General features: G+C 41.0%; 1 protein-coding gene across 3 annotated transcripts in view; it reads right to left on the reverse strand.

The window, feature by feature from the left end:
• LOC138326998 (nuclear factor related to kappa-B-binding protein-like) overlaps positions 1–16,538 on the reverse strand; it is a 56,390-nt gene that overhangs the window by 14,966 nt on the left and 24,886 nt on the right. For 2 of the 3 annotated variants that reach the window (XM_069272957.1, XM_069272959.1), the window contains 6 exons: positions 9,066–9,172; positions 8,783–8,906; positions 6,143–6,216; positions 5,391–5,808; positions 3,015–3,500; positions 143–352 (listed from right to left, as the gene is read on the reverse strand). In XM_069272957.1, the coding sequence (XP_069129058.1) occupies positions 143–352; positions 3,015–3,500; positions 5,391–5,808; positions 6,143–6,216; positions 8,783–8,906; positions 9,066–9,172 (1,419 nt within the window). The remainder of the gene's footprint in view (positions 1–142; positions 353–3,014; positions 3,501–5,390; positions 5,809–6,142; positions 6,217–8,782; positions 8,907–9,065; positions 9,173–16,538) is intronic. The other variant, XM_069272958.1, reaches the window with a different exon arrangement.

Raw genomic sequence — 16,538 nt, forward strand, 5'->3', positions numbered from 1 at the left:
TCACACAAGGCTATACCTGTAGGATATAAACTTACCTGTAGGTGTACACTGGGAGGCGAGACATTCTCTACTATCAATTTAATTCTATATCTATATAAATGAAAATAATCACACAAGCCTATACCTGTAGGATATAACCTACCTGTAGGTGTACGTGGCTGGGCGAGGGTCATCACCCCTCCCCCACTCCCCTGGGATATTATGCTAATTGTGGGCAGTGCCCCCTGCTGGGTCTGTAACAGTCCCTGTATCTGCTGTTGACCTTTGCCCCCTATCTGTACCAGTTGACCCCGAGGCTTCCCTGAAAACTGTACAGGTTTCCCCCCAGACACCTGATGAACCATGTTGCTGCCTGAAATATGCAAGAGAAAGTTTCCATATCAATGGGTCTAGTTTTACTCGACCAAGCGGAATAATTTCCTAATGACTTAAAACTATTTACAAGAGGCCCAAGGGCCTTAACGGTCATCTGACTACCTTGCAATAATCATATAGGAAATTAATTAGATATAGTGTCATGGTAGCCATCTTCGATTTGAGATCAACCACAGATGTAACAACACTTTGTCGGGACCATGTCAGGATCATCTCATGCAAGTTTCAGCGAAATCGCACCGGTAGAACTTAAGAAGAAGTTCAAAATGTATTTTCAAGATGGCGGCTGTGGCGGCCATCTTGAATTTTTGATCAACCCGAAAAATAACAACACTTTGTCCGGACCTTGTCAGGATCATTTCATGCAAGTTTCAGCCGAATCGTACCTGTAGAACTTGAGAAGAAGTTCGAAATGTGTTTTCAAGATGGCTGCTGTGGGGGCCATCTTGGATTTCGGATCAACCAGAAAAATAACAGCACTTTGTTGGGACCATGTTAGGGTCATTTCATGCAAGTTTCAGCCAAATTGAACAGGTAGAACTTGAGGAGAAGTTAAAAATGTGTTTTCAAGATGGCGGCTGTAGCGGCCATCTTGGATTTCGGATCAACCCGAAAAATAATAACACTTTGTCGGGACCATGTCAGGATCATTTCATGCAAGTATCAGCCAAATCGCACTGGTAGAACTTGAGAAGAAGTTAAAAATGTTTTTTCAAGATGGCGGCTGTGGCGGCCATCTTGGATTTCGGATCGACCCGAAAAATAACAACACTTTGTTTGGACCATGTCAGGATCATTTCATGCAAGTTTCAGCCAAAAAAGGGATTTCTGTAGTTAATGATTTTATAAAAAAAGATAATATTTTATAAACTTTCAACGAATTTTGTCAACGGTATGATTTAAACATCAACTTTCTCCAGTTTGAAGGCATTGCTAGTAGTGTTAGAAGATATATTGCCAATCATGATCTGACAAATGTTACTCTAAATTTCCCTTACATGCCAATATATCTTAGATTATTTTTAAGAGTAAAAAAGGTGCAAAAGATTTTTACAATATACTCAGTTCAAATGATACTATTGCAACAGGACGGAAAAAATGGGGATACTTTTTTAACTTTGACAATTATAAATGGAAAATGATTTATAGAACCCCTTTTCTTCTTTCTCAAAATACAAAATTGCAGTGGCTACAGTATAGAATAAACCATCATATACTTACAACAAATGTTCATCTTTTTAGATTAGGTATTACAGAAAGCCCTTTTTGTTCGCTATGTAATGATGAAATAGAAACTATTGAGCATGCGTTTTGGAACTGTTACAAAATTCAAGAGTTTTACAACACTTTGGAATATTTTATTGATGCTCTGCTAATTCCCTTTAGATTTAATAAAGAAACATTGCTTTTCGGATTTCATAATAGAGTAACAAATAGCGAAATTGATAATGAAATAGTTCTTATGATTAAATGGTATATATATAAGTCCAGATGTCTTAATACACCATTATCCATCACAGCTTTCATCAATCATATCAAAGATCAGTACACTATTCAGAAATTTAATATACAAATTAGTGATAATATACTGAAAGTTAAATTTGAAAGGAAATGGGTAAAATGGCAAAGCTAGAATTATCATGATTATTAAAAAAAAAAATTGTCGCCATACCTTTCTCTCTTTATGCTTTACCAGGTATATTTTTCCGAGTAGTTGACCACCATAGTCTTTTCTTTTAAAGTTATATAATTTAATCTAAATGCTTTTCTACTGTATACTGTTATGTTTTGTAAAATGTAGTTTTAGTGTTGTCTTTTGTGCAGTGTTTTGTTTATATGACTATTTGTGTGAGGAGTATGTGTGTCTTTGCGTATGTGTTTATTTTTTCTGTTTGTTTGTAGAAGTATGATTGATATAATGTTGTGTATTATATATGTACGATAAATTGGAAAAATAAAAGAAATATAAAAAAAAGTTTCAGCCAAATCGCACTGGTAGAACTTGAGAAGAAGTTAAAAGTGTTTTCAAGATGTCAGCTGTGGCGGCCATCTTGGATTTCGGATTGACCCGAAAAATAAGAACACTTTGTCGGGACCATGTCAGGATCATTTCAGGCAAGTTTCAGCCAAATTGCACCAGTAGAACTTGAGAAGAAGTTAAACATGTGTTTTCAAGATGGCGGCTGTGGCGGCCATCTTTGATTTTGGATTGACCCGAAAAATAAGAACACTTTGTCGGGACCATGTCAGGATCATTTCAGGCAAGTTTCAGCCAAATCACACTGGTAGAACTTGGGAAGAAGTTCAAAATGTGAAAAGTTAACGCATGGCGGACGGAGGACAATGACGGACGAAACATGAAGACTATAGGTCATCCTGACCCTTCCGGTCAGATGACCTTAAAATGTACTACATGTACATAGTTTTTTATAGTCTTGTGAAGTCATTGTATTTCAATCTTCAAGAAAGCAAAAACAAATCTAGTACATGTATGATCGAAACAAAATTTTGTATAGAGTACAAGCTTTATGTCTTTACATCACAAATCATTTTCAACTGTCTAATCTATGATAATATGAATGATTGACTTCCAAAATTTTGAGATGGGAACTACTAGCAACATGATTTGGTTTTCTTACCTTGAATTTTGAGAGTTGTACTAGCACGAGGAGACTGGGCCTGGGCTCTCTGTGCCGCTAACAGGTTACTCACAGAAACCATTTGGTTACCAGTGACGAGCCTAGCCACTAAAGGTGTCGTAACACCAGAAGACGTTACAGTTGATGTGGTATTACTTGCATCTATCATCGTTTGAAGCCCCGAGGCTGTCGTTGATACTGTGGTAGTTTTCTTGGTGACGAGGGACGGGGTCTGGGTAGGAGTTGGGGTGTGGGCTGGGGAGTTACCCGGAGTGCCACCCCGGGACCCTTGTATAAACAACTCAGGGCAGATCTGTTGTCCTAGACTTTGAGCCAAGGCAGGGTTGCCCTGAGGATTGGATCCCATCAGTGTTGCTCTGACGTTGTGAAGATTTAGAGTCTTAGAGACTCCAGTGGGTGTATCTGGCTGGGACTGATGTATTGCCGTGGATACTGATGGTGACCTGTTACTCCCCGGGGACATTCCTGTAGTGTAACAAAAAATTCATGCATATGTAGGTTCTCAAATAAGTTTTATAAACAACCCCCCCCCCCCCCCCCCCCCCCTCTATTATGAACCGACACTCAAAGCGTTTGCTTAATTTTTTCATAAACTTTCACATTTATTTCAAAGTACAACATAGTTACTTTAATGAATGGGGATTAATTGAAGAAAGCTTGTATGGCTAATTACTGTTAGACATTGCCAGTGTGAAGAACAGTTCCTAGTGAATTTGTATCTAAGAACAAGAGATCCCAGAGGGATCTTGGCGCCCACCAAAGAATGATCTATATCTGACAAAGGAAAGATGGATCTTTTCTCTACTTTTTAAACTTTTTCAAACATACTACGGTACTATAAAATTTGAGACAGATCGCCTCAGTACCTTTTGAGAAATAGCGGTAACAAACTTCAACTATCAAAATCCAAGAAGACTCCTTGGTGGCCATTGTTGATCAATCGGTCCCAAATCACAAAATGCACAACTAGGGCCCTAGGGGAATCTACATGTGAAATTTGAGAAAGATCCATTCAATACTTTCTGAGAAATAGCGATAACAAACTTTGAATATAAAAATCCAAGATGGCTGCCTGGCAGCAATCTTGTTGACAGATCGGTCCCAAATCACATAATGCACAACTAGCGCCCTAGGGGAACCTACATATGAATTTTGAGACAGATCCCTTCAGTACTTTCTGAGAAATATCGATAACAAACTTTGAATAACAAAATCCAAGATGGCTGCCTGGCGGCCATCTTGTTGCCGATCAGTCCCAAAATGCAATATGCACAACTAGGTCCCTAGGGGAACCTACATATGAAATTTGAGACAGATCCCTTCAGAACTATCTGAGAAATAGCCATAACAAACTTTAACTATCAAAATCCAAGATGGCAGCCTGGCGGCCATCTTGTTCACCGATTGGTCCAAAAATGCAATATGCACAACAAGGGCCCTAGGGGAACCTACATATTAAATTTGAGAAAGATCCCTTCAGCACTTTTTGAGAAATAGGGATATCAAACCTTAACTATCAAAATCCAAGATGGCCGCCATATTGTTTTTCCTATCAGCCTCAAAATCTGTATGGCACAAATAGGGACCAAGGGTAACCTCCATGTGAAGTTTAAACAAAATTCCTTCAGTAATTCTCAAGAAATATCAATAACAAACTTCAACTGCCAAAATCAAAGATGGCTGCCTGGCGGCCATCTTGTTTTTCCGATCAGCCTCAAAATCTGTATGGCACAACTAGGGACCAAGGGTACCCTCCATGTGAAGTTTGAACAAAATCCCTTCAGTAGTTCTCAAGAAATATCGATAACAAACTTCAACTGCCAAAATCAAAGATGGCTGCCTGGCGGCCATCTTGTTTTTCTGATCAGCCTCAAAATCTGTATGGCACAACTAGGGACCAAGGGTAACCTCCATGTGAAGTTTGAACAAAATCCCTTCAGTAGTTATCAAGAAATATCGATAACAAACTTCAACTGCAAAAATCAAAGATGGCTGCCTGGCGGCCGTCTTGTTTTTCCGATCAGCCTCCAAATCTGTATGGCACAAATATGGACCAAGGAGACCCTCCATGTGAAGTTTGAACAAAATCCCTGCAGCAGTTTTTAAGAAATAGTGATAACAAGCATTGTTTACGGACGGACGACAGACGGCGAACGAGGACGACGGACCACGGACGCAGGGCGATTTGAATAGCCCACCATCTGATGATGGTGGGCTAAAAAAAAAAAAGAAATGTTCTCCCCACATATTTAAACAACTATACAGTATAAGAGGTTTTCCATTTGGTAGACATTACATAAAATTCAATTAAAACCCTGTACAGGAACAGACTGCCACACTCTACACTCTGTGTACCTTTAGTAGGCGTCCCAGGGAGACTTCCTGCATGTTGTAACTGTTGTTGTTGCTGCTGTTGTTGTTGTTGTTGTTGTAACTGCTGTATCTGGAACCTAATCGTCGCCCCAGACATGGAGGATAAGCCACTCCCACCAGATAATAGATTGGCCGCAGCCCCTGACTTTGAGGTGGCGAGTGAGGAGGTTGTCCTAGGACTCCCGGTGGCTCGCGGACTGACCTGCCCCACCACAGGACTGCTGGGCGTTCCCTTGGCTGACGGACTACCTGTGATGGCTGGGCTAGAAGCGGTGTGACTGGCGTCCAGGGCACTAAGGCTCTCCGAGCTAGCACTAAGGGATTGAGTGAGGCGAGGACTACTGGCTGAAGTGAGACTGGGAGTTGTTGGGGTCTGACTCGTCAACTCCTTTACTTTCTGCTGTATAAACCAAACATTCTTATATTAAACCATTCTAAATATTAAACCATTCTAAATATTAAACAACTATACTGCAGTTTAAGTCATTAAATCAACACAAACCCAGTACAGCGTAACCTGTCAAAACCAACTGTTGTCTATTTCAGCTATATTGTATGTATTTTTCTTGTAGCAACTATAACCTGGATAATCTGATAACTTGTGTCTACTGGCAAGATATGCTGGTCCCAATTTATTAGACAATTTATACTATAGAGTGGATACCATTTGCCTATGCTTATTAAGATTTTTAAGTTTATTTTCAAACTTTTTTGTTTTCCAGCTAAATACTTACACTCTTCTGACTTTTTGGCTTTTGTAGTGATTTCCTGGCTTTTTGAGCTGCAGCATGTGCTTGGTGTATACGTTCTGTGGAGACAAGGATTCATTAATATCAATATTGAAGATCTAATGAATCAGAATGGAGTTAACAGAATTACGCCATTAAGAAGCCAGTTTACAGACTTACCTGAGTTAACAGAATTACGCCATTAAGAAGCCAGCTTTCAGACTTACCTGAGTTAACAGAATTACGCCATTAAGAAGCCAGCTTTCAGACTTACCTGAGTTAACAGAATTACGCCATTAAGAAGCCAGCTTTCAGACTTACCTGAGTTAACAGAATTACGCCATTAAGAAGCCAGTTTACAGACTTACCTGAGTTAACAGAATTACGCCATTAAGAAGCCAGCTTTCAGACTTACCTGAGTTAACAGAATTACGCCATTAAGAAGCCAGCTTTCAGACTTACCTGAGTTAACAGAATTACGCCATTAAGAAGCCAGCTTTCAGACTTACCTGAGTTAACAGAATTACGCCATTAAGAAGCCAGCTTTCAGACTTACCTGAGTTAACAGAATTACGCCATTAAGAAGCCAGCTTTCAGACTTACCTGAGTTAACAGAATTACGCCATTAAGAAGCCAGCTTTCAGACTTACCTGAGTTAACAGAATTACGCCATTAAGAAGCCAGTTTACAGACTTACCTGAGTTAACAGAATTACGCCATTAAGAAGCCAGCTTTCAGACTTACCTGAGTTAACAGAATTACGCCATTAAGAAGCCAGCTTTCAGACTTACCTGAGTTAACAGAATTACGCCATTAAGAAGCCAGCTTCAGACTTACCTGAGTTAACAGAATTACGCCATTAAGAAGCCAGCTTTCAGACTTACCTGAGTTAACAGAATTACGCCATTAAGAAGCCAGCTTTCAGACTTACCTGAGTTAACAGAATTACGCCATTAAGAAGCCAGCTTTACAGACTTACCTGAGTTAACAGAATTACGCCATTAAGAAGCCAGTTTACAGACTTACCTGAGTTAACAGAATTACGCCATTAAGAAGCCAGTTTACAGACTTACCTGAGTTAACAGAATTACGCCATTAAGAAGCCAGCTTTACAGACTTACCTGAGTTAACAGAATTACGCCATTAAGAAGCCAGCTTTACAGACTTACCTGAGTTAACAGAATTACGCCATTAAGAAGCCAGCTTTACAGACTTACCTGAGTTAACAGAATTACGCCATTAAGAAGCCAGCTTTCAGACTTACCTGAGTTAACAGAATTACGCCATTAAGAAGCCAGTTTACAGACTTACCTGAGTTAACAGAATTACGCCATTAAGAAGCCAGCTTTCAGACTTACCTGAGTTAACAGAATTACGCCATTAAGAAGCCAGCTTTCAGACTTACCTGAGTTAACAGAATTACGCCATTAAGAAGCCAGTTTACAGACTTACCTGAGTTAACAGAATTACGCCATTAAGAAGCCAGCTTTCAGACTTACCTGAGTTAACAGAATTACGCCATTAAGAAGCCAGCTTACAGACTTACCTGAGTTAACAGAATTACGCCATTAAGAAGCCAGCTTTCAGACTTACCTGAGTTAACAGAATTACGCCGTTAAGAAGCCAGTTTACAGACTTACCTGAGTTAACAGAATTACGCCATTAAGAAGCCAGTTTACAGACTTACCTGAGTTAACAGAATTACGCCATTAAGAAGCCAGCTTTCAGACTTACCTGAGTTAACAGAAATAACAGAATTACGCCATTAAGAAGCCAGTTTACAGACTTACCTGAGTTAACAGAATTACGCCATTAAGAAGCCAGTTTACAGACTTACCTGAGTTAACAGAATTACGCCATTAAGAAGCCAGTTTACAGACTTACCTGAGTTAACAGAATTACGCCGTTAAGAAGCCAGTTTACAGACTTACCTGAGTTAACAGAATTACGCCGTTAAGAAGCCAGCTTTCAGACTTACCTGAGTTAACAGAATTACGCCATTAAGAAGCCAGTTTACAGACTTACCTGAGTTAACAGAATTACGCCATTAAGAAGCCAGCTTTCAGACTTACCTGAGTTAACAGAATTACGCCGTTAAGAAGCCAGTTTACAGACTTACCTGAGTTAACAGAATTACGCCGTTAAGAAGCCAGTTTCAGACTTACCTGAGTTAACAGAATTACGCCGTTAAGAAGCCAGTTTACAGACTTACCTGAGTTAACAGAATTACGCCATTAAGAAGCCAGTTTACAGACTTACCTGAGTTAACAGAATTACGCCATTAAGAAGCCAGTTTACAGACTTACCTGAGTTAACAGAATTACGCCATTAAGAAGCCAGCTTTCAGACTTACCTGAGTTAACAGAATTACGCCATTAAGAAGCCAGCTTTCAGACTTACCTGAGTTAACAGAATTACGCCAGTTTAAGAAAGCCAGCTTTCAGACTTACCTGAGTTAACAGAATTACGCCATTAAGAAGCCAGCTTTCAGACTTACCTGAGTTAACAGAATTACGCCATTAAGAAGCCAGTTTACAGACTTACCTGAGTTAACAGAATTACGCCTTAAGAAGCCAGTTTACAGACTTACCTGAGTTAACAGAATTATGCCGTTAAGAAGAAGCCAGTTTACAGACTTACAACTACCAAATTCCTCCTCTGCCCTGCTCCTATGGAGGTAGATCCAGAGTTTTCTGTTGACATCATATTTTACACACGGGTCCTTCTCCGAGTGAAGTCTGTCTAGAGCTCCGCTTACAACCACATTTATCTGAGACCAAGCAACATCACAATTATTACAATGGGATACTCTCTTCTCAATACAGACACAATGTTTGTCATAACATCCTGATTATGTTTTCAATTTTGATTTCCACCATTTCCAAGCTCCTTATCTATTCATTAAAACATTTACATAATAAATACACACCTGAGCATCTGATACTCCAGGAGCTAAGAACTGTGAATCCTTCAGCAGCTCACAGATATCCCCTCGCGTTCCCTCACCGTTAGGTAGCCGTGCTGCAGCATCTCGGACTGTAAACATAATCATTATGTTAACACAGGTTAATGGCCATCATTTCAATCATTTTAGATTACTATCATCACATTTAATTGACATTGTGGTAATAGTCAGTCAGATTGAAATTTTTCAGACACAAATTCTCCTCTTTTAGGTTTATTTTGGAGTCTTTTTTGTTCTACATCCTATTAACAATTTTGATATAGAAGAAAGTTGGAGTACCTAGAGAAAAACCTCAAACCCACTACTGGTACCACTCACATAACCCAAATGCAAAAAGTTGGATCGCCTTTACCACTTGACGGCTCTTGACGGCAAACGACGGCCTGTTGTATATTAACAGAGTGTGTTCTCTGACTTTGTTATACCTATCCAGTGTAAGAATCGTGACAAACGATGGCCTGTTGTATATTAACAGAGTGTGTTCTCTGACTTTGTTATACCTACCCAGCGTGAGAATCGTAACAAACGACAGCCTGTTGTATATTAACAGAGTGTGTTCTCTGACTTTGTTATACCTACCCAGCGTGAGAATCGTAACAAACGACGGCCTGTTGGATATTAACAGAGTGTGTTCTCTGACTTTGTTATACCTACCCAGCGTGAGAATCGTAACAAACGACGGCCTGTTGGATATTAACAGAGTGTGTTCTCTGTCTTTGTTATACCTACCCAGCATGAGAATCGTGACAAACGATGGCCTGTTGGATATTAACAGAGTGTGTTCTCTGACTTTGTTATACCTACCCAGCATGAGAATCGTGACAAAAGACGGCCTGTTGTATATTAACAGAATGTGTTCTCTGACTTTGTTATACCTACCCAGCATGAGAATCGTTACAAACGACAGCCTGCTGGATATTAACAGAGTGTGTTCTCTGACTTTGTTATACCTATCCAGTGTAAGAATCGTGACAAACGACGGCCTGTTGGATATTAACAGAGCGTGTTCTCTGGCTTTGTTATACCTACCCAGCGTGAGAATCGTGACAAACGACGGACAGTTGTATATTAACAGAGCGTGTTCTCTGGCTTTGTTATACCTACCCAGCATGAGAATCGTGACAAAAGACGGCCTGTTGTATATTAACAGACAATGTTCTCTGACTTTGTTATACCTACCCAGCGTGAGAATCGTGACAAACGACGGACAGTTGTATATTAACAGAGCGTGTTCTCTGGCTTTGTTATACCTACCCAGCATGAGAATCGTGACAAAAGACGGCCTGTTGTATATTAACAGAATGTGTTCTCTGACTTTGTTATACCTACCCAGCATGAGAATCGTTACAAACGACAGCCTGCTGGATATTAACAGAGTGTGTTCTCTGACTTTGTTATACCTATCCAGTGTAAGAATCGTGACAAACGACGGCCTGTTGGATATTAACAGAGCGTGTTCTCTGGCTTTGTTATACCTATCCAGTGTAAGAATCGTGACAAACGACGGCCTGTTGGATATTAACACAGTGTGTTCTCTGACATTGTTATACCTACCCAGCATGAGAATCGTGACAAACGATGGCCTGTTGGATATTAACAGAGTGTGTTCTCTGACTTTGTTATACCTACCCAGCATGAGAATCGTGACAAACGACGGCCAGTTGTATATTAACAGAGCGTGTTCTCTGGCTTTGTTATACCTACCCAGCATGAGAATCATGACAAACGACAGCCAGTTGTATATTAACAGAGCGTGTTCTCTGGCTTTGTTATACCTACCCAGCATGAGAATCGTGACAAACGACGGCCTGTTGGATATTAACAGAGTGTGTTCTCTGACTTTGTTATACCTATCCAGTGTAAGAATCGTGACAAACGACGGCCTGTTGGATATTAACAGAGTGTGTTCTCTGACTTTGTTATGCCTATCCAGTGTAAGAATCGTGACAAACGACGGCCTGTTGGATATTAACAGAGTGTGTTCTCTGACTTTGTTATACCTACCCAGCGTGAGAATAGTGACAAACGACGGCCTAATGGATATTAACAGAGTGTGTTCTCTGACTTTGTTATACCTATCCAGTGTAAGAATCGTGACAAACGACGGCCTGTTGGATATTAACAGAGTGTGTTCTCTGACTTTGTTATACCTATCCAGTGTAAGAATCGTGACAAACGACGGCCTGTTGGATATTAACAGAGTGTGTTCTCTGACTTTGTTATACCTACCCAGTGTAAGAATCGTGACAAACGATGGCCTGTTGTATATTAACAGAGTGTGTTCTCTGACTTTGTTATACCTACCCAGCGTGAGAATCGTAACAAACGACAGCCTGTTGTATATTAACAGAGTGTGTTCTCTGACTTTGTTATACCTACCCAGCGTGAGAATCGTAACAAACGACGGCCTGTTGGATATTAACAGAGTGTGTTCTCTGACTTTGTTATACCTACCCAGCGTGAGAATCGTAACAAACGACGGCCTGTTGGATATTAACAGAGTGTGTTCTCTGTCTTTGTTATACCTACCCAGCATGAGAATCGTGACAAACGACGGCCTGTTGTATATTAACAGACAATGTTCTCTGACTTTGTTTATACCTACCCAGCGTGAGAATCGTGACAAACGACGGACAGTTGTATATTAACAGAGCGTGTTCTCTGGCTTTGTTATACCTACCCAGCATGAGAATCGTGACAAAAGACGGCCTGTTGTATATTAACAGAATGTGTTCTCTGACTTTGTTATACCTACCCAGCATGAGAATCGTTACAAACGACAGCCTGCTGGATATTAACAGAGTGTGTTCTCTGACTTTGTTATACCTATCCAGTGTAAGAATCGTGACAAACGACGGCCTGTTGGATATTAACAGAGCGTGTTCTCTGGCTTTGTTATACCTATCCAGTGTAAGAATCGTGACAAACGACGGCCTGTTGGATATTAACACAGTGTGTTCTCTGACATTGTTATACCTACCCAGCATGAGAATCGTGACAAACGATGGCCTGTTGGATATTAACAGAGTGTGTTCTCTGACTTTGTTATACCTACCCAGCATGAGAATCGTGACAAACGACGGCCAGTTGTATATTAACAGAGCGTGTTCTCTGGCTTTGTTATACCTACCCAGCATGAGAATCGTGACAAACGACAGCCAGTTGTATATTAACAGAGCGTGTTCTCTGGCTTTGTTATACCTACCCAGCATGAGAATCGTGACAAACGACGGCCTGTTGGATATTAACAGAGTGTGTTCTCTGACTTTGTTATACCTATCCAGTGTAAGAATCGTGACAAACGACGGCCTGTTGGATATTAACAGAGTGTGTTCTCTGACTTTGTTATGCCTATCCAGTGTAAGAATCGTGACAAACGACGGCCTGTTGGATATTAACAGAGTGTGTTCTCTGACTTTGTTATACCTACCCAGCGTGAGAATAGTGACAAACGACGGCCTAATGGATATTAACAGAGTGTGTTCTCTGACTTTGTTATACCTATCCAGTGTAAGAATCGTGACAAACGACGGCCTGTTGGATATTAACAGAGTGTGTTCTCTGACTTTGTTATGCCTATCCAGTGTAAGAATCGTGACAAACGACGGCCTGTTGGATATTAACAGAGTGTGTTCTCTGACTTTGTTATACCTACCCAGTGTAAGAATCGTGACAAACGATGGCCTGTTGTATATTAACAGAGTGTGTTCTCTGACTTTGTTATACCTACCCAGCGTGAGAATCGTAACAAACGACAGCCTGTTGTATATTAACAGAGTGTGTTCTCTGACTTTGTTATACCTACCCAGCGTGAGAATCGTAACAAACGACGGCCTGTTGGATATTAACAGAGTGTGTTCTCTGACTTTGTTATACCTACCCAGCGTGAGAATCGTAACAAACGACGGCCTGTTGGATATTAACAGAGTGTGTTCTCTGTCTTTGTTATACCTACCCAGCATGAGAATCGTGACAAACGACGGCCTGTTGTATATTAACAGACAATGTTCTCTGACTTTGTTATACCTACCCAGCGTGAGAATCGTGACAAACGACGGACAGTTGTATATTAACAGAGCGTGTTCTCTGGCTTTGTTATACCTACCCAGCATGAGAATCGTGACAAAAGACGGCCTGTTGTATATTAACAGAATGTGTTCTCTGACTTTGTTATACCTACCCAGCATGAGAATCGTTACAAACGACAGCCTGCTGGATATTAACAGAGTGTGTTCTCTGACTTTGTTATACCTATCCAGTGTAAGAATCGTGACAAACGACGGCCTGTTGGATATTAACAGAGCGTGTTCTCTGGCTTTGTTATACCTATCCAGTGTAAGAATCGTGACAAACGACGGCCTGTTGGATATTAACACAGTGTGTTCTCTGACATTGTTATACCTACCCAGCGTGAGAATCGTGACAAACGATGTCCTGTTGGATATTAACACAGTGTGTTCTCTGACATTGTTATACCTACCCAGCATGAGAATCGTGACAAACGATGGCTTGTTGGATATTAACAGAGTGTGTTCTCTGACTTTGTTATACCTACCCAGCATGAGAATCGTGACAAACGACGGCCAGTTGTATATTAACAGAGTGTGTTCTCTGACTTTGTTATACCTACCCAGCATGAGAATCATGACAAACGACGGCCAGTTGTATATTAACAGAGCGTGTTCTCTGGCTTTGTTATACCTACCCAGCATGAGAATCGTGACAAACGACGGCCTGTTGGATATTAACAGAGTGTGTTCTCTGACTTTGTTATACCTATCCAGTGTAAGAATCGTGACAAACGACGGCCTGTTGGATATTAACAGAGTGTGTTCTCTGACTTTGTTATGCCTATCCAGTGTAAGAATCGTGACAAACGACGGCCTGTTGGATATTAACAGAGTGTGTTCTCTGACTTTGTTATACCTACCCAGCGTGAGAATAGTGACAAACGACGGCCTAATGGATATTAACAGAGTGTGTTCTCTGACTTTGTTATACCTATCCAGTGTAAGAATCGTGACAAACGACGGCCTGTTGGATATTAACAGAGTGTGTTCTCTGACTTTGTTATGCCTATCCAGTGTAAGAATCGTGACAAACGACGGCCTGTTGGATATTAACAGAGTGTGTTTTCTGACTTTGTTATACCTACCCAGCGTGAGAATAGTGACAAACGACGGCCTGTTGGATATTAACAGAGCGTGTTCTCTGACCTTGTTATACCTATCCAGCATGAGAATAGTGACAAACGACAGCCTGTTGTATATTAACAGAGTGTGTTCTATGACTTTGTTATACCTATCCAGCGTGAGATTAGTGACAAACGACGGCCTGTTGTATATTAACAGACAATGTTCTCTGTCTTTGTTATACATACCCAGCATGAGAATCGTGACAAACGATGGCCTGTTGGATATTAACAGAGTGTGTTCTCTGACTTTGTTATACCTACCCAGTGTAAGAATTGTGACAAACGACGGCCTGTTGGATATTAACAGAGTGTGTTCTCTGACTTTGTTATACCTACCCAGCGTGAGAATCGTGACAAACGACGGCCTGTTGGATATTAACAGAGCGTGTTCTCTGGCTTTGTTATACCTACCCAGCATGAGAATCGTGACAAATGACGGCCTGTTGGATATTAACAGAGTGTGTTCTCTGACTTTGTTATACCTACCCAGCGTGAGAATCGTAACAAACGACGGCCTGTTGGATATTAACAGAGCGTGTTCTCTGACTTTGTTATACCTACCCAGCGTGAGAATCGTGACAAACGACGGCCTGTTGTATATTAACAGAGTGTGTTCTCTGGCTTTGTTATACCTACCCAGCGTGAGAATCGTGACAAACGACAGCCTGTTGGATATTAACAGAGCGTGTTCTCTGGCTTTGTTATACCTACCCAGCATGAGAATCGTGACAAATGACAGCCTGTTGGATATTAACAGAGTGTGTTCTCTGACTTTGTTATACCTACCCAGCGTGAGAATCGTGACAAACGACAGCCTGTTGTATATTAACAGAGTGTGTTCTCTGGCTTTGTTATACCTACCCAGCGTGAGAATCGTGACAAACGATGGCCTGTTGTATATTAACAGAGTGTGTTCTCTGGCTTTGTTATACCTACCCAGCGTGAGAATCGTGACAAACGACGGCCTGTTGTATATTAACAGAGTGTGTTCTCTGGCTTCGTTATACCAACCCAGCGTGAGAATCGTGACAAACGATGGCCTGTTGGATATTAACAGAGTGTGTTCTCTGACTTTGTTATACCTACCCAGCGTGAGAATCGTGACAAACGACGGCCTGTTGGATATTAACAGAGTGTGTTCTCTGACTTTGTTATACCTATCCAGTGTAAGAATCGTGACAAACGACGGCCAGTTGGATATTAACAGAGTGTGTTCTCTGACTTTGTTATACCTACCCAGCATGAGAATCGTGACAAACGATGGCCTGTTGGATATTAACAGAGTGTGTTCTCTGGCTTTGTTATACCTACCCAGCATGAGAATCGTGACAAACGACGCCTGTTGGATATTAACAGAGTGTGTTCTCTGACTTTGTTATACCTACCCAGCATGAGAATCGTGACAAACGACGGCCTGTTGTATATTAACAGAGTGTGTTCTCCGACTTTGTTATACCTATCCAGTGTAAGAATCGTGACAAACGACGGCCTGTTGGATATTAACAGAGTGTGTTCTCTGACTTTGTTATACCTACCCAGCATGAGAATCGTGACAAACGATGGCCTGTTGGATATTAACAGAGTGTGTTCTCTGACTTTGTTATACCTACCCAGCGTGAGAATCGTGACAAACGACGGCCTGTTGGATATTAAGAGAGCGTGTTCTCTGACTTTGTTATACCTACCCAGTGTAAGAATTGTGACAAACGACGGCCTGTTGGATATTAACAGAGCGTGTTCTCTGGCTTTGTTATACCTACCCAGCGTGAGAATCGTGACAAACGACAGCCTGTTGTATATTAACAGAGTGTGTTCTCTGGCTTTGTTATACCTACCCAGCGTGAGAATCGTGACAAACGACGGCCTGTTGGATATCAACAGAGTGTGTTCTCTGACCTTGTAATACCTACCCAGCGTGAGAATCATGACAAACGACGGCCCGTTGTATATTAACAGAGTGTGTTCTCTGGCTTTGTTATACCTACCCAGCGTGAGAATCGTGACAAACGATGGCCTGTTGGATATTAACAGAGTGTGTTCTCTGGCTTTGTTATACCTACCCAGCGTGAGAATCGTGACAAACGACGGCCAGTTGTATATTAACAGAGCGTGTTCTCTGGCTTTGTTATACCTACCCAGTGTAAGAATCGTGACAAACGACGGCCTGTTGGTTATTAACAGAGTGTGTTCTCTGGCTTTGTTATACCTTGCCAGCGTGAGAATCGTAACAAATGACGGCCTGT

The sequence above is a fragment of the Argopecten irradians genome, chromosome 7 (assembly GCF_041381155.1).
Source record: "Argopecten irradians isolate NY chromosome 7, Ai_NY, whole genome shotgun sequence".
Taxonomy (NCBI): domain Eukaryota; kingdom Metazoa; phylum Mollusca; class Bivalvia; order Pectinida; family Pectinidae; genus Argopecten; species Argopecten irradians.